The 23,947-nt window shown below is 35.9% G+C and overlaps 1 protein-coding gene across 4 annotated transcripts; it reads right to left on the reverse strand.

Annotated features, from left to right (window-relative positions):
* Positions 1–45: 45 nt before the first annotated feature.
* LOC106170330 (uncharacterized) lies at positions 46–23,947 on the reverse strand. Of its 4 annotated transcripts, none has more exons than XM_087007952.1 (24): positions 23,767–23,947; positions 22,164–22,430; positions 20,513–20,611; positions 19,967–20,065; positions 19,284–19,322; positions 17,917–18,015; positions 17,456–17,554; positions 16,942–17,046; positions 16,567–16,665; positions 16,256–16,354; positions 15,728–15,826; positions 15,274–15,372; positions 14,720–14,897; positions 13,977–14,132; positions 13,632–13,814; positions 13,050–13,206; positions 12,573–12,715; positions 11,741–12,444; positions 9,864–9,911; positions 6,650–6,890; positions 4,876–5,047; positions 3,866–4,041; positions 2,810–3,147; positions 46–2,544 (listed from the first exon to the last, which is right to left on the reverse strand). In XM_087007952.1, exons 2-24 carry the CDS (start codon positions 22,383–22,385, stop codon positions 538–540), a joined length of 5,661 nt encoding a protein of 1,886 aa, XP_086864078.1. In that variant the 5' UTR covers positions 22,386–22,430; positions 23,767–23,947; the 3' UTR covers positions 46–537. The 4 variants fall into 4 exon arrangements, with proteins under 4 accessions (XP_086864078.1, XP_086864079.1, XP_013405623.2 ...); XM_087007953.1 differs by having other exon boundaries at positions 23,771–23,946; XM_013550169.2 differs by lacking the exon at positions 19,284–19,322.

Consider the following 23,947-nt stretch of genomic DNA (forward strand, 5'->3'; position numbering starts at 1 on the left):
CATGCACACAATATATAATATTCAAACAATATATATTCAAACAAATGGCTTCATTCAGTTTTTATTGTATCATTAGCTGATATCATTATTACTTATATTTTTCAAACACCCTTGTTATACAGATATATGCCGAATTAAAAAACATGGAGTTTTGATAATAATATACAAATATTGACTTTGGGTGAGGTCATCTCAGGGATTTATAGACTCACTATTCACGGAAACATTCCTCTTCACATTCTAGCTAGTACATTTTGAAGAAAAGTTTATTACAACAGAAAATACCTGGAGACAAAATATGTTAGTACCTTATGTATAGTGTCTCAAATTTATCACAATTAATCTCAAAAGTTAGGATCGGGAATAAAATCATTAAGGTTAAATAATTATGAAAATTACTGCATATTCTTTTAATATACCCAATGTTAATATTAACATCATTATCGTTATTACATCTAGATTCAGTTGTCAATGGATGCATTATTCATTATTATTTCTTTAACATTAAAAAATACTTTTCTCCAGAGCATTGCTTTTCTACACATTCGTCTCTCTGTCTACAACCTCCTTTTCATCTTCCACTTGTACATAACAGTCATTTTCACCAATCGCTTGTTTTAGATCGATCAAAGTATTACTGCTGCCCCTTTCGCCATGACAGTTTTCAATAACAATTGGCTGTGATGCCAACCCACTCTTTAATGAGGCCACATCAGTAGGAGAGCCCTCTCCACCATTGCCCACATCAATCTGAGAAAGGCCCAGAGATTCCAAACCAGGAGAGAGAGCAACATCCGAGCCATCAGACAGTTGCAAAGCATCTAAATATTTTGGGCCATCTGTTGTTGGAGTGCTGGAACAACTAGAGGAGAGGCTCCCATCTTTCACAGTGACATACTCTCCCCTGTTATCCTGGGAGGCTCTGATCTTCTTCAGCTTCTTCTTCCTGGTTTGGCCAGCGGCCAATTCTGCTGAGTCATCTTCCTCCACCTGTGCATGGTGATGCCTGTGGCCTGACACAGCTGCAGTGATTTTGCTGGTCAACTTCTCAATGCTTGAGCTTGCTCTCACGGGTGTTGAGGAGTTTCCTTTGCGAAGCTTTCTAGGCTTTTTCTTTTTTGGGGTGTAGTCTCTGCTGGCAAAATCCATGGAGTCCCATTCGGGCTCCCAGTCGTCATCACTGTCATCAAAAGTTTTCTGGCGCAGCAATGGTGATTCGATGGTTACAGCACGCATTTTCTTCTTGTATGTTTTCTTCGGTTGTCTTTTCTCCACAGCCTCTGTCTCAATGAACACCCGTTCATCATCCATTACAGGTTGCTGCTGGGATGTTTTGGATGTTTCTACGGATTGTTCGCCAAGGGTGGTGGTAGTAATGACCATATTGTCATGACAAGCCAGTGCTGATGAAGAGGATTCAGAATCAGCAGGATCATCAGACAAGGTTCTAAAGAAAGTTGATTTTCCAACGGTAACTTCCGTTTTACCCATTTCTACTTCTGGGCTGCCATTCCATCTACTACTGCTATTGCCATCTGTTTTTGATATACTACTGGTCATTTCTAAAGAATTGTCTTTGCTCAGTTGGTGCACCTCGTCCCTGCTGGCAAACGTCACCATACGTTGTGGAGGAAGAGCTAGGACAGCATCACTGGTATCACTATGACGACGAGCATCAAAACTCACCATGCTGTAATCAGTAGAGCCTCGGGATGCTGAACGCCCACGCTGGGGCGGCAATTCAGTCTCAAGGATGGGATCGAGGAGACCATCTTGTTGGATCCACTCTGTCTCTGCAGCATCTCCCTCAGTAATTTCATCCATCATGTTCCTCAGCATCTGATTCTCCCTCACCAACTGTTGTAGGAGGCTGTCGTTCTTACGCATGCCACTCGGGGGACTGATGCTATTTGATGTCACTGAATCCTGCCGAGTCTCTGCCAGGATGGGGCGTGAAGAGGCAGATGGGGTCTTGGACATTTCTTCCTCCTCCTCTTCGTTTGGTTCTTCCCCAACAGATTCCAGTTTTCCTTGATGAGAAGGGAAGTCTCTGGTAGGGCTGAGGGCCCTTGGACTTAGTTCTGTGCTACTCCTGGGTAAACTGTCTACACTGCTGGCCTGATCAACCAAGATGGATGGAAGTGGCGCTGTCAGGTGACTTCCTGGGTTGTTGTCCAAGTCATACTTCACTTTCTGAAGTTTCTGGTGGAGAAGCTTTGCATGCTCTTTTGTTGGCCCCGTGTCCGTCACATCTCCTCTGTACTGTGTCTGCAGTTGCTCCTCAGCTCCACCCTCATTTTCATCTGAAGAGTACATTTCTTGGTCACGCATTGCCATGATGGCTGCCCTAAACAGCTGCCAGTCACCGAAAGTCATTCCCATGACCAGTTTTAGCTCATCTAGATCACAGTTGATGAGGACTATACCAGTGATGTTGTTTCCTCTAATTCTGTCCTGGTATTCTGGAAGTGCTGTTGCATTCAATCCCTCTATTTTTTCCAATAACAAACACACACCCTCCACTGTTAATGCTGCTAATTTGATCTAAAAATCCAAAAAGAAAGAAAAATTCTTAGTTAAATGTACACATTAAGAACCATGCCAACAACATGGTATAAATTTGCTATCCACATATCAATCTAATTAAAGCAATAGTTTTACCTGTAGTGTTTATTCATTTAATTGGAAAACAATAGCAGCTCAAAACAAATGTTCATACCCAATATCATTGCAAAAACAAACTTAAACAATTTTAATATCAATGCTCTCAATAAATCCCAAAGACCAATGTTTATACCATTACACTTACCCCTTGAGGTACTTTTGTATGGGTCCTTTTGGATGTGCTTTGCCATGGGGTAATGTTCCCATACTGCACAGGCATGCCATAAGGCATGGCTGGCATGGGGCCAAAGGGACTAGGGTACCCATAAGGCATCACTGGGTACCCATAGGGCCCTGGGGATACTTGGCTGCCAGGGTCCACTGTGGCAGCTCTGTTACGTTTACGGAGCTGCCCTATTTGTGTAGCTCGAGGGTCGGAGGAAGACAATAGCTGGGGTGTTGAACATGCAGTTGCCAGTGGTCGAAAAGGAACTGAATAGTCCATGTTGACCGTCTGGATGTTGTCTTGTTGTTCTTTGAACTCTGAAAACGTAAACAAAGGAAAATTGCCATTTTGATATCAGGAGAAACAAGAAGAAAAAAATTAAAATAGAAATGATCGCATCGTGCCTAGTTCTGAACTTGGCCAACATTTTAGGGCCACAAGAAACAGAAAAAAAAGGGTTCCAGCTTTAACAGGGTCACCATTTGTATAACACATTGTCCACAAGGCCAAAATCATTGAGTCACCAGACCATGTCCACTTTCAAAATTGACCTGTATTTAAAAACACTGAGTAATCACCATTAATTTGAAACAGAATGACATTAGTGCCTGCGGTAGCACTAAATAAATAAATAAAAATGTGTGAGGCTCCAGCTCTGACTCCCACAACAGATATTTCAGTGTCATCAACTCTGGTCACTAGGACAGAGCCAGGTGCCGATATTATGTATGGACTATGCTGTATCTATAAATAAAAATTCACTGGCCAAATCATAACCTTCATCTATACAAATAACAACAGAAATTGCAAGTATTTGGAACTGTTTACTCAAAAATAAACTTTAAAAAAATTCATATTGGGAGTTAAGGTCTTCACCATAACTGCATTTTTATATGAAACACTCCCAAATCTTTATGCACACTAACACACTCAAACATATGCAGACACACTCTTGGATCAGATCTATTTAGACACGCCCATCATAACCAACTCCAACATTCCCTGGCAATCATCTTTCCCCCAATTGCAAATTACCTTTGATCAGCTTCCTGAGGTAGGGGTCTATACTAATGCTACAAGGCAGTAGTCTTCTGATGTCGCCAACGGTCAGCTGCGGAGTGAAGCTTGCAAGGAACACTTCCAACTTCTGAGGGTTGCGGTCAATTTCTATCAAAGGATGGAGCTCCTTTGGCGGTAGGAAAGGTGTGATCCTAGTAAAATTCAATACACAATTCTTCACACTTCACTGTATTGTTTTTTACTTCACTGCACAGTTCAAGTGTGAACAGTAAACCAAAATCTACTTCGGTGGGTGACTAAAAGAACTGGCACTTTTTAGGACACTTCTCACCATAGAACTTTTGATGACTGATTCAGGGGGAGAAAGGGTAGGGTTCTTAAAAGAGCATAATGAGACAAAACCTTAAGTTTTATTTTTTTTGAGTGAAATGAGGCAGAACTTTTATCCTCTGTCTGCCTTATCAAATAAAGCTTCTTAGTAAAATTTTTAAAAATCTGGTTGAGAAGTCGTCCTGGGACAATTTTTTTTCCAAAATATGCAAATAATAATAATAATAAAATGAAAAATAAAATAAAATAAATAAATAAACTCATAAATTTGAAGTAAAATGAATATGCAGTTTGGCAGTTACAAAGGGATGCCTACAGTGATTGTGAAGTCAGGGGCAGTCAAGACAATCAGAAGATTTATAGCCATTAAGAATGTCTGGTCGTAAAAACTGAAGAATGGTAGATATGTTGAGTCATAGTCTGAAATCTAGACAAACTACGGTTTGTGGCAAGAACAGCCATGGAGGCTATCCATAATTCAATATATTTAGGTATATGTCTTTGACATTTCTCCTTTGCTTTTTAATGAAAAAGAAAAAAGCAAGATGAGGCAATGAACGCAGCTAAAACTGAAACACCAATTCACTTTGAATAAAAAACATATAATATAGTAATTTTCATAGTATGCATATGATCATACAATCATCAGGAAAAAAATCATGGAGTCAGGGCGATCAAAATTACAATGATCTTACTTGTCATATATATCCTTCAGAGTGACTTTGTCATCCAGCGGGGCAGTTTTCTCCTGCTGTTCAAAGTACCACAGTATCCAGGAGGTCCTATATGGCCACTGCTCCGTCAGATTAACCCAGTGAGAGAGGCGATACCAACAAAAATCTATATTGTAGGCACGCAGAAGGCGACCTGATGAACAAACAGACAATAATTATAATGAATTATATGAATAATGATGATTTATATTCATTACAACAGATGTCAGTTTAATTATGCAAGGTACCGATGAACTGTGGGTTTTAATAAAAACCTGAAGCTTGTTGGTTTTACAAATTTTAAACTGATTAAAATCCTCATCTTTATGAACCTGTTCAATCCTAAATGGATGTTGCCTTCCCCAGGAGCATCCATACCCAGACATATACCTTGTCCACTGTAGTGTATAATTTTACGCCAGAAGATGAAAATGTACAATAAAGATACAATATAGTATATTACTAATCATACAGTGCAGATTTTTACTATTGAGCCTGAATGACTCTAGATCTTGTGTTCAATTGCTGGTAGATACAGCACTGTCTTTACAATTTCTCCTAGCAAGGGCATTAGTGAGGTACTGAGCTAATATAGCTTACTTCACTGGGTGGATTTATTTACCAGGGTGGATTTATTTACCAGGGTGGATGAAAAAGACAATATAAATATAATTTTAGTGAATATGTTATTAAACAATTACACTGAGTAAGACTATTTACTAACTTACTAAAAAAATTAACTCGAGTTTCTATTACTACTACAGTACTACTAAATTGCCAATGGGTGCAGCACTGTCTTCTAGATCCCTCCTAGCAAAAGCGGAGGAGAGAAACTGAGCTAGTGCAATGAGGGTTTCTTCTTCTTGAGATTTCATAATATAAATAGGGTTTTGTGCTCTTTGCATGTCGCAATAATGATGACAAAATATCCACCTATTGTTCTTCAACCAAAGCTAGTATGATGTTTTATAACTACTAGTACAGTGTTTTGTTTGCTCATATTTGAGTTATCACTCATGATAACTGGCATTATGTTTACCATGACCAGACAGATGTTCAAATGTATAGACAAGTTTCTGAATTCATTGCTGGCCAGAAAAATGTTACAACAGAGACAATGTTAAGACCCCATTGAGAGTATTCCTACAGGTTACATATTGATCACCTACCAGTACTTTGTCACTTGAAAAATATTGCATAACATTTTGATGACAATGTACACTTGTAAATCCAGTTATAGGTTCAAAAAATTTTAATTTGTTTAAATATCATTTCAACTTGGTGTCTGATCAGTTTTAGAAACAGACGAAGATGAAAAAATGAATAAAAAACAAAATGTATGTTGTTTAAGTCAAAATTGTCATCGGGAAGGAGATGCCATAGATTAGAACCAGATGCAGGCCTGCTCAATAAAAATTGGTTATTAGCTAAATTATAGGTTTATATTATAAAAACCACAAGAATTTCCCAACTGGAGAGGCTGGTATTTGTATAATACAATTAGAATCCTTGAAGCCCAAGGTATGAAAATCATACATTTTATGTACAACCATTACTGTCACTGGTCTTTCTCACAATGACAGTCAGATGACTGACCATGAGCCCCAGTTTGCCTTATATCCACTTTTTGGATGTCGGTTAATCTCCCCCTCCCATTTCAACTGTACTCCTACTTCATAGGGAGATGTGCTATGTACATGCCTATATACATGCATGCACGTATAAATCTTTGCGTGCTTCAAACATGCGCTCATACCTGTTATTGCGACAATATTCACCAGTCTTCTCATACTGCGTGGGTTGATATCGCTGAAGTAGTCCCCCGAAATGGTAGGTCTGGCAAGGTCTAGTGTGGACCCCTGCCGTGACATTGCCCCGCCCCCACCGACACTCCCCACAGATGAGAACACATTGCCAGACATAGAATAGGCCCGCCTGCGTTCTGAGGTCTTGGAGTGCATGGGAACTGACAACTGAGAGAAGCTGGAGTCCTGTCTCTAAATAATGAAAGAGAGAGAATGAGGGGTCAAAAGTATATAAAAGATATAATATATCTAATAGGATGATTACAATTCTTAAATATGTTGATATTCTATATGCAGTTTAGTCTCCACACAACTCATCACTTTATAAGGAATTATACTTTCTTGTTCCTCAATGAACAAGTCTTATTCTTCATCCACATTTACAAACTTTTTAGGGATCGAGTTAGTTGAAACTTATATTAATGGAGGCTGCACAATGCAAATCTATGCATAACCTCAAACAAATTTTCCTGTTTCAAAAAGACAGAGTAATATGGATTGTATTCTATTTGTCAATGAGACACAATGTACATAATTGTGTCTTATGTAGGCTGCATTATATGCAATTGCAAATGACTTATTTTGACAATTACAAACATGACAATGGTTTCACAGTAAAATGACAATGACAGTGTGACAATAACACCACAGTCTAAGCACATAAACACCAGAAATTAGAGATCCAATAATTTATAATGATACATATTGTGTATGTATGTGTGTTCACATTTGCAGGTTTGAATGCATTTGTGTATATGCATGAGTATGCATGAACTTAGTTGCTCTCTGCCCCATGTTGGGTAAATGCTTCCTCAGCACTTACCTAGTGAACCTTTTTTTTTTACTGAAAGGATATTTTTTTGATTGTGACCAATTCAAACTCACCATGGAATGGTATAAAGCCCTTTGAATTGAATGTTCCTGACACCCCCTACTGTCAATGTTTGGCCGGGTGGGTGGGGCAAAATGCATGGGGTGGGGTGTGTGAAGCAATAGAAAGATTAAGGTATGTGCAAGGATGTACTGTGCTTTATTTTAGGTAGATTTTTTAGTGGATAGTATTTATGTGCAAATAGAGATTTACAGTAAATATCAAAAATATATTGTTTAATCACTTGTAATTCTTTTGGGGGAAACTCAAATCAATAGTAAAAAGATTCCTGCTATTTTATTTTTTATCAATTTATTCAGTAATCACTTTCACTGAACTGAACGCATGGCTTTTCCCACCGAACCATTCGGCCGTCATTTGGACAGCTGTCAGCATCACTGGACAGCCTACATTTTCTAAATTGGCTGGGCAGAATATGAACTTCTTTGAAAAATTATGGCATTGGACTCCCTGAAATATTGTAGGAAATTACAGACGATCATTTTGGACAGCCTGTACCCCAATCCTGGGAAAAGCCCTGATTGAACATCAAACAAAATTGCCTTTTCTTTTCTTTCTTTTTCTGGTGGGGTGGAGTGAGGGGATAAAAGCAGATTCTATAAATTCCATTTTACACAACCCCATAAACAAAATCATTCATAACAGTCAATGTCATAATTTGCTCTGCAAGTGTTCTGTTTTCGTGATACTATTGCCTTCACTGTTACACTACCTGTAGTCATATAAATAAATCATGCATTTCAAGATCAAATCAAAACCATCAATATTAAACAAAATAAAAATTACATAGTCAAATGAAGTTGATTCTGATTGTGATACATATGAAGTGCTTTCATTTAGGTTGTTTTAAATTAAATTACTGTTGAAGTACAAGTAAAGTAATTCCTATTCTGTTCAAGGGGGAAGTATGAGTTAGTCAGCCCAGAAAAACAAGCCTTGGTCACTGACTGATCAAGAAAAATATTGTCTTTTAAATAAAAGTATTCTACAAATTCTTTAAAATGAATCATCATTAGTAGTGTTATATAAAATAAATAAATAAATAATTTATTTATTAAATTAATAAAAGGTAATATTTAGAAATGAAATCAGAATTTGCCTTCAAATCAAGCAGAGCATGAGGAAATCATTTAACATGCAAAATGCTTGAGCCTGAACAACAAGCATAAGAAGATACTTTCATGTCAACTAAAAATATTTACTTATTAAACATCTAAACCCTCTTGTCCTTCTGCATATACCATTAATAAAATTTAACAATGTTGCCAACATTGCCTAACTGGCTTCCTTGTATACTGATCAAATTGAACAAAAACAACAATAATAATGTTTTTTTTCAGCCAATTACATAATAAAAAATAACAAAAAGTTATACACAAATTTAGTATTAGACAAAAGTGGACAACTATACTTCAAAAACTATTGCCTATCATTAATAAATTGAATTTAAAGAAAAAAATGAATCATTTCAACCAGTGGTATCATGAAAATTATTGGTTATCAATGGTTATTATCAGCTGAAGCTAAAAGCTGTTAGTCCACATACAGAGACTAAGGCAAGCACAATTATATGAATACCTATAGCTACAAGGCAGCAGGGAAAGGGAAGGGGGGGGGGGGGCGCTGGTGTCACTGTGCATGTGTTATTATATGCTAGTATGCATGCATATCTGGGATGGTGTAGGTCTTACTGCATGTGCAATACAAATGTACAAACAAATAAACAAAAAAGGCATTATGACTAAATCAATTCAATAATGAATCAGCCACCACCATTTTCATAAAGGTACAGAATATCCTAATACTGCGATTACAATTCATTATTATTGGACGTGCAAAGCAAAGTTTAGTTATTTGATTTAACAAAAATCATTATTTGATCAATTTGATCACCATTATTAATTAAGCTTTACAAAAAAGGTGAAAATTACCAGGACTTTTTACCCTAATTCTACCCCAACAAATATTGGCACTGGCAGGTCCACGCATCTTATATATATTAAATCCTAACAATTTTCTCTATAAATCTTCATTATGATATAATATAATGACAAATACTATAATTATAACCATACAAAAATATTTGTTTGTGTAAACATCATTCAATTTTAATAACAGAACTTCTCAGGGAAAAGTGTCAAATCCAAACAGATAATATTTTTCTCCTTTTTAAAAAATCTCCAGCGCACTGCGAAGTCTAAATTCACTTGCGGCTCAAAATTATTAAGAATTTATAGATGCATGGACCAGACGCCACATCTGTTTCCACTTACTCCAGGAACGTCTAGAAACACCCGGTGCTGACTGGATACTGAACTGGTCTAATCAAATAACAAAATCATGTCAAAACACACACATTTTTAAAAATATAAAGTGAAATCAGATAGGACCTTAACAGTGAAAATGCACTGGTAGATATAGTCTAATCAAATAAACAAAATCAAGTCAAAACAATATATTGAAATAATAAAAGGTGAGTCAGGTAAAGGGAGGACCGTTTAACTGAAGACGTGCTTTATTTCCCCTGCATCTACAACTAGGATAAAAATGCTGTGAAACTGCAAAGTTTGTAAGTTGTAACTAATGAGAAAATCTGAAGATATAAAATATGATGGAATATACAACTGCTTAGAGTTAAAAAAAATATTGGTTCATTGCATCAATAGCAATATTTTAAATAGTATGAAAGTGAATTTTTAACAGATCTGTTATTTCATAGGCAGTTCCTGTCCATCATGGTAAATAATTTTATTATGCTTTGAAACTGAAATATAAAACTGTGATATTCCTGTGGACTTTCATTCTCTTCCCACTATCAACCTTTGTGTATGTTTTATAACCATATGATTTTATCAAATACATTCTAAATTTCAATTTAATTCAGAACTTGCAATTAAACAAATAGTATTATTACAGACTTTCTGAACTGTATCAAACAACATTATTGACCTGACCTAACATTTTTTTGTAGCAGTCGATGAAAATAATTATAACAGCATAAGAGCACAAAGATGAAAATTCATATTCTAAGTCAGATTTTCTTCAAACAACAGCTCTACTCAGAGTACCATGCACTCAAATGTTCTTGTAACTTTTAAATCAGTAAGTTTAATTTATACTCTGTTTGACACTTTGAAATAATTTTTTTATTTATCTGTTTAAAGGTTGGATTATCGATAAATAATTTAGAATATATACACACACATAACTGTCATATAAAATTTCTCCATGATGACAGAGCTACGTATATTTTCATAGAACAAAATAATGATGAAATTATGAAACAGAAAGGTAACTTCCTACATGTACAATATTTACTTTATCCAGCAGTTGTTACATAATATGAAGGCATCTTGTAAGACAATGCCGTATATATTGGATTGCAAAAACTTGAGTTTAACTACGTACTACAGTCATTGAAAAAACCTTCAATGTGACCTTGAGGGTATGTCACAGCTGATGTAATTCTTCCTGAATATTCACATTATGCTAGCAATCCCAGCTAGGTCAAGTACATGGGCTTGGATGCATATTTCATGAAACAGCTTCACACAGAAGTTGAGTTGCCATAGTAACCATGTTTTAAACCTTCAATTCTGGGTCAGATATGCAAATATTTTTTCTTGTGGCTGATTAGTAACGTAAATATATATAATATGAACGTATACATAGAGATTGATAGTTGTCAAATTCAGTCGTACAAGTTGTAAAACTAAGTACAATTTTGAGCATACCTCTATTTCAGAGGCAAAAAAGTTTTGCCCCCCTCTCCCAAAAAGGGTCATTGTATTACAGAATGATATTTTTTTCTAGTGCAAACATGCAATCCATTTCTAAGCTCAGAGAAAAAGAAAATGCATTCTATCTTGAAATGAAATTGCAAAATAAAGTCAAACAATTTTTCAATCACGAGTGGTTATACTAGTACTGTCCACTTCAACCAACACTCTTTTTAGTCTTATAAATAACTTAAAAGCACAACACACCAAGAAACAAACCTCCAGAAGTAAGGGACACACTTGAAATAAACTGTTAATAATCAAGGCATAAGAGACTATATCATCAAAAATTCTAACAGCAACACATGTATATTTAAGCCAAAGAAAAAATTAATGACATCAGGTTTGAAATAAAAAAGTCTGTCACTTACCCTAAATCGCACATCATTATTTGAGCTGAATTCACTAACACTCCCATTCTCTAAATTCTTGCTAGCCTTCGGCAGTATTCCCTGACTTTGGAGGTAGAAGGGCAAGTGGACCATGTTTCGCAGATAGTCATTTCCCGTGATATTGGAGTCGTGAAACACCAGGTTGAGGTTGGTCTCGATGCCCTTGATGATGACATGGGGGTCCACAGCCAAAATGAGTATAAACGGCGAGTCTTGGTCCGAGAACAGGTTGTTCACAGTATCGAAGACTTGCAAAACCTTATCTTGCTCGCAGCTGTCAAGACCGTCCACAATCACCACCAACCTGGTCTTGTTTCCCATGAAAGCATCATGACAGTTGACGATTTTGGACATCAATTTCACCTCAGATTTTAACATCTGGAGCATTCCCTCCAGTTTCAGAGAATCGAAGCTGTCGGCGGTCTTCAGAGTTCTTTTGTGTTGGGAGATTAGAAGTGACGTTATTATCTGCCACCAGGTGACGATGTTTGCAATCAAGACAACCCCAACAATGCACACTATGGTGATCAAGATGGCGTTGATGGTTAAGTTGTCATGGAGTTTAGCACTTATTCCGTGTATGCTTACCAACACAACCCCCACAATGAGACATGTGAAGACAAGTGCAGCAATAAGGAAATTTGGGATGCAGCAAACGGATTTGAAACGGCCGTATGTGTGACCTGGAATAAAAAGGAATTTAATTGGTGTGCGTAAAAACAGGTGGAATGATTTACAGTCTTATTTTGTAATCTTACTTCCGGATTAAGATTTAAACACTTAATTTAAGTATGAGAAACATGACAAATACCCTTAGGTTTGAAAACTCTGTAAAGTCTTGTGATGAGCATTCCGTACTCTTCCTCCATAGCTTCACAAAGGGAGGCCACCATCATGGCAATTGATTTCTCTGCCCCCACACTGGTCAGCTTCATGTAGTCACTGAACATGAACCTAAAATTCCAAATAAATCATGCATATTATTTAAAAATAACAGATACAAACTTTTATCAATAAAAACAACAATAAAAAAGCAGAAGACATGCAAGTAAAGACAACTTTACAGAATGGACATACCTTAAAAGAAGACACTGGTTGATATTAGCCATCACTCTACTTATTCATCCTGAAAATCTTTGTACACTGTCAGTTTATAAACAACCAGCTCTAGTCCTTTCACACATTTCTAATTGTCCTTGCCCTTCTCCAGGCTGATGACTACACCATCAAGGGACTAACCAAGCTAAATAATATAATTCTAATACTGCTGGCATGGAAAATATCCCACCTTATTCCAGGCATCTGATTAGGGTCTATGTTTTTGGGTGGGTTACAGAAGACCATTTTGACGAGGAGAAAGAGGAAGCTGAGTTTCTTCTCGAGCAGACTACTAATGTGAAGTGCCCACCTCCATTGTTTCCTCTTACAACCAACCCACACAATGCCTGGAATACAGAATCTTTGTTTCATTACGGATGCCTTATTTTTAAACCTATTTATTTATTCACTTCTTATACCAATTTTCTCATCTACTTTTCTATTTATTTATGCATTACAAGTGTGCATATATATATATATATATATATATATATATATATATATATATATATATATATATATATATATATTTTTTTTTTTTTTTAAATTTCATGCTTTTTCCTATTTCTGCAAAATAATCAATAACAAACAATTGTCCTTCAAAATTACTTGACCACACATCAGATAATATATCAAACTGTAGAGTCCATGCCTCCTTGAAATTTACCCAAAAACGTATACTGCATCACAAACAACCAGGCTCTTATCTCCAACTGTTTCAATTAGTTCACCTCCCCCCCCCCCCCCCACCCCTCTCCCATTTAAAACTTACCCAAAAATGCATACTGCATTACAAACAACCCGACTCCAATCCCGACTCCAATCTCCCAGCGTCTCAAAGGCAGACCAAAGGTCAGACCTATCAGACTGCTCACTATGAAGACCAGGAAGAACAAACCAAAAGAAAACTCCACCACAAGGTCGGAGGTACGGTGGGCAAACTGAACTAACTCATCTGAAAGGAGAATGTTTTCATATGCAAGATACCTGAAAGATACATATAATCTTTTCAGGAATGTTTTAAAGGTAAAATGTTTTTAAAACAGGTAGTCTCTCCAAATTTATAGGATTTCCACTTACCCTGTAGTTTCTCCAGAAGTACAGACTTTCCACTTACCCTGTAGTCTCTCCAGAAGTATAGACTTTCCACTGCCCCACTTAGCAAAGAGGCCCACAGTGATGGGTGTGTGCAGGGTGGGCTCACTGAGACAGTCAGCCAGAGCACTGCTGTATAGGTCAAAGTTCTCATCTCTTTCCGTCTGGTTCAGGTTTCCTACATGCATTAAATGTATTGGTATTAAATTAATACTATTAAAATTATTGTAAATAGGATTCCTGACAGAGCTTGATATGATAATTCTGAAGTATACCTTTATATAGTGATTCAGTTTAGTTTTTTTTTTTACTAATGTCAAGACAGATTAGTTCTTGTAACAGTTGTTTTATCCCAGCAAACACATGATGTTTTACAACATTTATCACCACGTTTCCATAACGTGTTTTGGTTTATAAACATAATGGTAACGTTATAATAACGTTTTGTACTTGCGTAGTAGGAGAAATTGATAGTTCCAGTTCTCCTTCCTCTTTCCCCCCCTCTCTCACATATAGACACACAAATCATCTACATACCACAACAATGCAAACAGTAATTAGATTTAAGCTGCCTTGTAACAGAAATTCATATCTAACCTTAAGATATTTACAAAGCCCTAAATATGTATAACAAAACCATTTTTGTAAAAAAAAACAAACAAAACAAAACAAAAATATGTGTACACACACACACACCTGATGTTGTAATTTATACTTAAGTTACATGAAGGGTGAATGTGCTTGTGCATGTTTAACAGTACTCACTCCTTCCCAGTATTGATGTCAGAATACTCTTGGGCTGGTTGCCATCTATCATGTATGGAGTCTCTCCAACTTTGTTAGTTCTGTACAGCAGACGGCTCTCTTTAGGGTTACGTAACAACAGTTCCGTTATTCTGCGACTCCTAACACGTAGGGCAATATGCAACGCATTGTCCCCTTTCTGATATAAAAATCATAAACAATTATATTCTCTTGAATAAGATAATGAAATTTAAACTGTTCTATTAGAAAATAGAAGAGAAAGATTAATTTGTTTCCATCCCTTTTGGTGCCTAAATTACGACCAAGTTTAGTTTTCTGGTGTCTGGAGGTGGTAAAACAAGATCATATGATATGATGAAAACAAGACCTTACAACAAAACCATTCAGCCATAATTTTTTTGCACCAAAAAATATCAAATCATATAATAACACATGGACATGAACTTATCTGTTTGCCATTTAGAATTACTTTCCCTTTATTCTATTTGTTCAAATTTAAACATCAATATCATTCCATTAAGTGTGAATAGAAACTTCATTTGTTTCAAGCATACCTTGTTAGTTGCAGAGACTTTAGCACCTTTATTTAACAGCAGATTCACCATCTCATAATTTCTGTTCTTCACTGCCTTCAGCAGGGGGGTGGTGCCGTCCTACAAAAAAATAAACCAAGGATTTGTTTATTCAAAATTATTAATAAATGAAAGTATTGGAATAATTTTCCTATGAGAGCTAAGACTCGAAATAACTAAACATTCTCAAATGCCACTTGTTAACGGAATACTTAAAGCACAGAAGCCATGCTCCTATCATACCTCATCAAAACTGACTTTTTTAATACTTGCAACTTACATTTCTACCAAATTAAATGACAAATAAAATACATAAAATATAATGTTGTAAAACTTTTAAAATGCTGTGAAAACAAGAGTTGACATCATAAAATCTGGCACAGCCGAGAAAAAGTTTTCTGTTTGCAATTACCATATAAATCATAAAATTTCTTACTTTCGTGGCCAGCTCTTTGTCAGGTTTGTGTTCCAGAATGGCCCTAGCAATTTCCACATGACCTTTCTCTACAGCAAAATATAATGCAGTTTTGTTGTCCTGAAAAAAAAAATCATCATCATTAATATGGGTCTGAAACTTATTTATAAAGGTTACAACAGATACTGCCAGCTAGAGAAGGAGCGACAGAAAAATCAGCATGTGATTGATTTGCAAAACAATAAGTTTGTGCATGCATGCGCGTGTGATCAAAATAAACCTTTTTTTTTCAATTGTGACAACAGTATCAGAAAAACAACCAGAAGTTAACTTAATCAAATACAGAATCAATCATGAAATACACATTTAACACAATAATGTTTATAAAGGAAAATTTAATATGAATAGAAAATGGCATGAGTTATAGTGGTAAACCATATGCAGATGTGCATGTTCTTATGTCATCAATGCTCGTGCATAATGTCATCAGTACATGTGTAAAACATCATTGAAATATATACACCATGTCATCAGTTTATGTGTACCTACCTCTCCCTGCACGTCAATATCAGCATGCTTCTTCAGTAAAGCCTGGACTATTTCTAGATGCCCACTCTTGGTAGCTCTGATCAAAACACTGTCACCAGACTGAAATTACAGAAGGGTTTTTACTTTCAAATTCTAAAAACCTAATTTTTTTGGATACTGTACTTTCTAAATGAAAAAAAAAACAACATTTTCTGACACGAAACCAACTTAACAAAACTTTTGAATAAATATTATATAATCTAAGTATATCTAATAAAGCATTCTTTGATGAAAAATTAACTTATGCTGATTAAATTCACTCTACCCATTACCTTGTCCACAATGTTGACATAAGCGCCATGCTGTAGCAACTCCTTCACTATCTGAAAGTAGCCATCTTTGGCGGCTATGGACAATGGAGTGAGGCCATCCTAAAATAGACCATCCAGAATAACAGAAATGTCTCCTTTCTTATTAATTAAACATGATGTACAAAAATCATATGTACACAAATTCAATTTCCAATTTAACTATGTGAAAAGTCTGTATTGACCATGTAGATCCAAAAGCTGAAGAGAAAAACTAGCCAGTCCGAAAAGGGCACTATTTCTAAATTGAGCAGCATCAGTTTTAATGCTTAAATGTGATCGAGTGAAAACAACATGAAAAGCAAGTGTCTTACTATTGAGAATGAAAGTGAAAGTTACCTTGTCGACACAGTTTACATTGGGCACTATCTCATGGTTAAGCAGTGCTGACACTATATCCACAAACCCTCCCTTAACAGCAACAAGTAAGGCAGTCCAGGCATTCTGAAAGAGAACAATGTCTTTTGGGATAAAAATTTTGAAAATATTAATAGCACAGACTGACTCAACACTGAAATTTTCAGATGATCAAAAATGTGAAACAATAATAAAAAAATTACTTGTCACATATCATCCCTACAAAATTCTGTTGATCATACAATACTGGCTTAGTTCAAAATGCTTATAGTTTTTCTTTAAAACTATTTAGCCAAATAAAAATTATGCCAGGCAACCCTAGAAGAAACATTTCAAAACAATATCTTTTTGCCAGCATCACAGCAAAGCAGGCCGAGAGGTTACAGAATTTCTTTTTTTTCTTCTCCCCAAAGATCACAAATTGAGGCCAAAACATCTGCTAAAACAATACCGATCCCCTCAAACTTTTATTTATAACCTGTGCAACCAATATTACCATTCCTGCCACGTCCACATTAGCGTCAGCCAGTAGTAGTTCCTCCACTATCTCCAGACAGCCTCGTCTGCACGCCCAAATAAGAGGGGTTGTGCCATACTGCAATTATGAAGAATATTTCAGACAAGTATATCTAAATCTAAAGAACAAATACAGAGTGCAGATCTCTAACAAGAATTATGAGGCAATGCAATTATTTTTTCCTATACAGATTCGATGGAAATTTAATATTTTCCTCTCATGAATAACTGTCTATGCTGAAAATTTTACCAACATTTGTGAAGAACCTTATGAGATATTTAAGCCACGAAAAAAGGAAATCTAGGAAAAATAATTATTAAAAAAAAAAAAAAACATTGGTTAGCAAAATAATATAACATTGAAAGTAGACAGTTTTAAATGCACACAAATAGTCACAAATAATTTATAGTAAAAAGCCTCAAGGAGTATAGCACGCTTACCTTGTCTGCTGTGTTCACTTTGGCTCCTGCACTCAGGAGTAGTTTGACAATTTCTACGTGCCCTCTTCCCGAGGCCCATATAAGACAGGTCATGGTGTGCTGAAATGTGGAAAGACATGCTTCAAATAAGATATGGCAATGGTTAAAAAAAAAGGAAAAGACTCAATGTTTTTTTTTTTATGAGGCAGGATGCTTCAACACTTTATCAAAGGGCCTTGATCAAGTAACTGGCTCCTCCATATGGTGAATGTGTCTATATGAGCTGCTAGGGAAAAAAATGCAATGACACACAGATAAAAACACATAATCTCTTTATAAACAATTCATTTATTTCCTTTTCCTACCATACACCTTCCCATTAAAAAGTTACACTTAACACAACCAAATTTCTCAAATGCAACAGATTTACAAAACCCAAAACTGAAGGTTAACTTGTGAACTTATTTAAACTTTTATCAATTATCCCAAAACAAATTCAAAGTAACATCCATTTTCATTATCAGCTGTGACTACAGCCCTGCTTAAAATCAATTTTACGTTTAATGAGAAAAGTTTGCTTGGCCAAATTTGATAAACAAACTTAAGGTAATCCTCAGCAAAAGAACCTCAAAAGAACCATCAATGGCTGATGATAAGAAATCTTTTCAATTAAATAATTCAACAACAGAAGCAATTTCAGGGATCGTCTTGTTTCCATGGTTACTCTCTGATTGAACAATTACGTAAGGTTAGTAAGTTAAATTTCATACAACAATGCAGCAGTTCTGTCTGTTCATTCATCTATCTAATTATTCATTTCTGACAATCCATTCAGTAAAATTCAGTAACACAAATATAAACTATTCTGCATGCTGAGTTCGTATGGTGTTCCTTATACTGACAACAAGAGGCTCACCCTTTCTTGCGCCAAACTATTTCCCTTATCAATTATGCATTCAAGATCAATACAAAGTCATTCTGATAAAACTGTGCAGAGGCCATAAGAAAAGGAATTTAGCAGATGGAACTGATAAAAAGTTGTAGTCTCAGGTAGCATACAGGTAGCAAACTTAATTTCAACTGATAACTGGTATGGTACATTTATCATTATTATAATTTTTTACCAAGGATGTTCCAGACAGAGAGAGACATTTAACAGAGTAATATAGGTGATGGGGAGAGAGAAGAAAAAATGATTCAGCGATTTGATTGATCAGCTACATATACATACAGGAGACCGTAGTACAACTAGGTTACATGCGGAAATGGTCATTTCACTGTTCACTGTTATATGATGCACTTGGTTCAAATGTAGCATTAACAGGTACTTCAAGGGCAATGAAAATGTGTTACTCTACTGGAACAAATGGTCTGGGTGCAAATCTTACCACTGAATATTTACTTTCATGATTGTTAGGTGGGCGGATCTGCAAGAGTTTTTTTTTTCTTTAATTTTCTTAATTCAAATCTTCTAATGCGTGAAAATAATCTACATTGCAAACTTAGTTTAAATTTCTTGTCAGCATAAATTGTCAACAGGTAAACATAAGGATGACATTATATCTAAGGTACATAAGATCTCAAGATCAGTTTGGTGATACAAGACTTGTATATCATATTATTTCCAAATGGCAAATGCATCAACATTTATGATGCACTAAAATGTATTTTAAAAGTGAAATGTTATCATTTATTAAAATATTTAAAAATAATGACCAGAGAGAAATTTCCAATTTCAAAGTAAATATTATCCCCCCCCCCCTAAAAAAAAAAATAATAATAATAATAATAATAAACTTTAACTATCTACTCTTATTTTCTACAGTATTGCCCTGGTATCCGCTTGTTTTCAGCATTGCCCTACACATATTAAGCTTAAATTCATATTTGATGATGGAAATTAATTATTTTGAAAGACATATTTTTGAAACTGTAGCGTGTAATGTCTATGTTAAAGAAATGTTCCAAAGTTAATGATTCCCATCATCGAATTTTTTACTAAATTCAAGATCTTGGATCCATGAACAATCTGATAGAAAATGTCCTAAACATAACACTGTTTCCTCCATACCTCAGCCTTCACATTGGGATTGGCTCCATGCTCTAGTAAGATATTGGCGATTTCAGTTCGTCCTTTGTAGCAAGCCCACATCAGGGCAGTCCAGCCTCCCTGGAATACACAACTTATAAGTCACAGATTCTGAAAACTAGACATTCAGAGAAGAAATGTAAGTTTATTTTTATGGACATTTCAACACTTTCTACCTTTATTGCAAAAGTATGCCATTCCCCAAACCATTCATTCACAGAATTACAACCCACTTTCGAATTCTAAGTTTGAGAGAGTGAGAGAGAGAGGGAGGATGCCAACACTGAAAAAGAGAAATGTGTCAAATTTGCTACTGCAGGTGCACAAATGCTGTGCATGGCAAAATTTCTTAGGAAACTGCAGAAATGAAGGAGCTAAATGGACGAAACGTGAATATAAATGAAACGAAACATATATTGAGTAAAACCAATAGTGATGTGTTAGCTGTGTTAACTGGATTGTGTTAGATGTGACAGACAATTGTACTGGGTGTGACAAATTCTTAAGTAGTACAGGTACATATCTTACCATATCCCTGTGTGAGATGTGTGCCTCATGCTCCAAGAGTACCTTGACAATTTCTGTATGACCCTCCTTGGCTGCGTTCAGCAAGGGACTCCAATTATCCTGAACAATTATAAAAAATAATGTTTTTTTTTTTTTCAGAAATATTAGCTATTATCTGATAGGGATTGTAAGTTCAAAAAAAGGGAAATAAAACTCCTCCCATGAGCCACAGTGAAATGACTGCATTTCTTAGCTTTGTTGAAAAATGATTTGCTTTCTAAAATTACTTTTCCAAAGGAAAAAATTCTATTCAATAATTACGTAAACCCTTCTATCAATAATGAAATCAAAGCTTGTCAGTTTATTTATTAGAGGCCAAAGAGAATGCATTAAAAATTTCTTCTTTTTCTCTTGTTTGTTGAGATAAAACAAACAAAGAAAATAAAGCAACTCATCCACATATATCAAATTCACTTGGATATAACCTTAACTTAATAAGTCCACTGCTAGTCAACTGAATACAATGGATTATGTAACCTGAACTTGGTGCCCTATCCTCCGTCCCATTCACCAAAAGTTCAGAGCTGTCAAGCACAAAACACAGACTAATTCAACGGACACTGTTAATAAAAGCAATGTACTAGAACTAGCCCTGTGTGTTATATTCCATAAATGTAGAAATCCAATTAAATTCTTATTGTATTGTTACTCTTTCCAATCAATGAATAATCTTATCTGTTCTATTCAAAGAGTATGCACTGAGTGTCATCACACATTTGGACTTCTGGAAATGTACTCTAAACTGAAGACTGTCAGCTTAAAGAAGAATACATCCTAGGTTTTGATAATTCTCAATTGTAAAAATCAAAGTTGAGCTTCTTATTCCATTTTTGTTTGTTTCTTTCTTTCTTTTGGTAACTGTTAAATGCTAGTGTTTACATGTTTTATAGCTAAAGCAATAATATTTCCTCACAACCAAGTTTTGGACTAAGTTAAAATCATGGTGACCTCCACCCACCCCACCCCTACCCATCCACTACCCCACCACACAAAGACAGACTTTTAAAGTGAGATGTCTACATATATTTTTCACTTTTTACATCAGTTCATGTTCAAAGGGAAGTTCTGTAGTTAGTTCTTAACGTGAGAACTAACGAGACAGCACAAACTTTCAACAGTGTCCGCAAAGACACAGGTCAATGCACTAGCACTGGACACTTGGGGCATCAAAGGCCAGGCACTGGAGTGGAAAATAACACAATTTATTTCGAAATTTCACCTAGGAGAAAGGTCAAATGACATGTCTTTCTTTAGCAATGATCTAGTTTATCCCTACCACATGCGAATACAAGGTTCAAAGGACACAGCTGGTGCATTTCAGACCATGCCCTCTGCCACTGCTCCCATTGCAGGTCTGACTTTATTAAAAATGTCAATTTGTTCATTAACTGGTCACTATAATTTTCTTCTTTGGGCCTGTAGATTCTAAGACCCTGGGGTCTTGAATGGCCCAAAGAAATTAGAAATGGGAATTAGCTCACACTTTGCCCTTTTGAGAAACAAATGATCATGCTACTGATGGATTCTACTGTACATAGGATTAGTTTCACACGTAATGAATATATTTCACAGATATTTATCCTTCCAACTGCCTTTTTTTAAACCAACTTACATCATCCACGGCATTAACGTCTGCACCACTATCTAACAACATCGTGGCAATAGTCACATGACCCTGTTGGCAGGCAACCATGAGGGGGGTCTGGTTGTTGTCATCCCTGTCATCAACAACGATCCCTGTGTTGAGGAGCAGATGAGCAACAGCATCCCCATCTCCCTTCTCCACCTGGTCAAACAGTAACTGCCTTCCCAGCACAAGCTGCGAGGCTGCCATATTGAGGTGTTGTACAAGAGTTCAGGGCCAAGAACACATTATTATCTGAAAATAGCAATAGTGTAAAGAGCAGTTTGAGAGCACAGACTTTAATCATGGAAAATGTCAATATAATATAACTAAATTTTAAAGCCCCTTTTTAAATGTAAGGATTCCTTGGGTTATCTCGAAATAATGACAATTAATCAAGAATTTTTTCAACCTTGAATACAACATGCTTATTTAAATTGCCTTTGTACACGCTCGGCTGTCACCTTGATTGGATAGTAAACGGTCGTCGTAAAATTGCTAAATGATATTAAAACCGGGTGCATAAACTTGAAAACCACCTAGGACAACCTTAGACTGCCACATTAATCCAATACAATGCAAAAATAAACTATAACAAGTGGTTAAAGCCTTCAAACCGAATGTCGTAAAGTCCCCATATACCTCCATAGAGACAATAAAATAGAGTCAGCTTGTGAAACAAAACTCAACCATTTTCAACATAATAATCAAAATAAAATACTGCCGGGCATCGGAGCGGCCTAAAACTTGGCACGCTTACCGCAAATACTGCAGGCTACATCACCCCGTCGCTCGTTTGTAAATTCCGTGCATGGTCAAACCGTAAATCAAAATTCCACCTCTGATGTTTATTTCGGTCCATTCTAACCTTCAATTCAGGAAATGACGTAACCGCAGAGGTCGTATTGTCCAATGGCATGGCTTCTTTTTCGTAATTGGAGGTTAGAGTGGACCGAAATAAACATCAGAGGTGGAATTTTGATTTACGGTTTGAAGGCTTTAACCACTTGTTATAGTTTATTTTTGCATTAATTGTATTGGATTAATGTGGCAGTCTAAGGTTGTCCTAGGTGGTTTTCAAGTTTATGCACCCGGTTTTAATATCATTTAGCAATTTTACGACGACCGTTTACTATCCAATCAAGGTGACAGCCGAGCGTGCCTTTGTACACTGTTTTATTGTTACTTGCTGGGCAAAATGAGGCAATTTGGCAAAATTCTTTATAGGGTAGTGACTGTGAAAGCCAGACAAGATGTGAGTTGGACAGCATTAAATCATATATGTAATATTAACTTAACAAGTTGTAGAAAAAAGCACGAATACATTCATTTGCAACATTTCCATTATCAAGATGATTTTTTATCTTATCAACTTTCAGCAAAAAAAAAGAAAAAAAAAAAAATCATTCAAGTTACGCATTCAAGTTAATTCTAAACAAATTTATGACATTTGGAGGTTTATCTGCTGCAGGTAGAAATGAGTTACCATGTGATATCATAGCTGTAATGCCAAACACAGCACAGTTCCGAGCATGCACGATTTTTTCCTAGAATTTACGTTAATGTTACATTTGATTTTTCTAGCACTCACCTACATTTCAATATTCTTTAGTCCATTTCATTCTAAATATAAAATAACTGTCTAAGAAACTGAAAAAGCAGAAAGCATTCTGGTATTTTTAAGGTAACCCTGCCACATCGGTTCCCTAGACTTCTCATTCAGCCACGAGTGTATCATTCAGCAGGGTGACAACCTTCACTTCCTTACTTCT

The sequence above is a fragment of the Lingula anatina genome, chromosome 3 (assembly GCF_051362555.1).
Source record: "Lingula anatina isolate TDL-2025a chromosome 3, LinAna3.0, whole genome shotgun sequence".
In the NCBI taxonomy this organism is placed as follows: domain Eukaryota; kingdom Metazoa; phylum Brachiopoda; class Lingulata; order Lingulida; family Lingulidae; genus Lingula; species Lingula anatina.

Coding starts and splice junctions, on each gene's coding strand:
- LOC106170330 (XM_087007952.1), bottom strand. CDS start 22,385: ATGGCAGCCTCGCAGCTTGTGCTGGGAAGGCAGTTACTGTTTGACCAG. Junction 16,666..16,941: donor ATGTAAACTGTGTCGACAAG/GTAACTTTCACT, acceptor GGTCTATTTTAG/GATGGCCTCACTCCATTGTC. Junction 14,898..15,273: donor AAGTCTCTGCAACTAACAAG/GTATGCTTGAAA, acceptor TTTTTATATCAG/AAAGGGGACAATGCGTTGCA.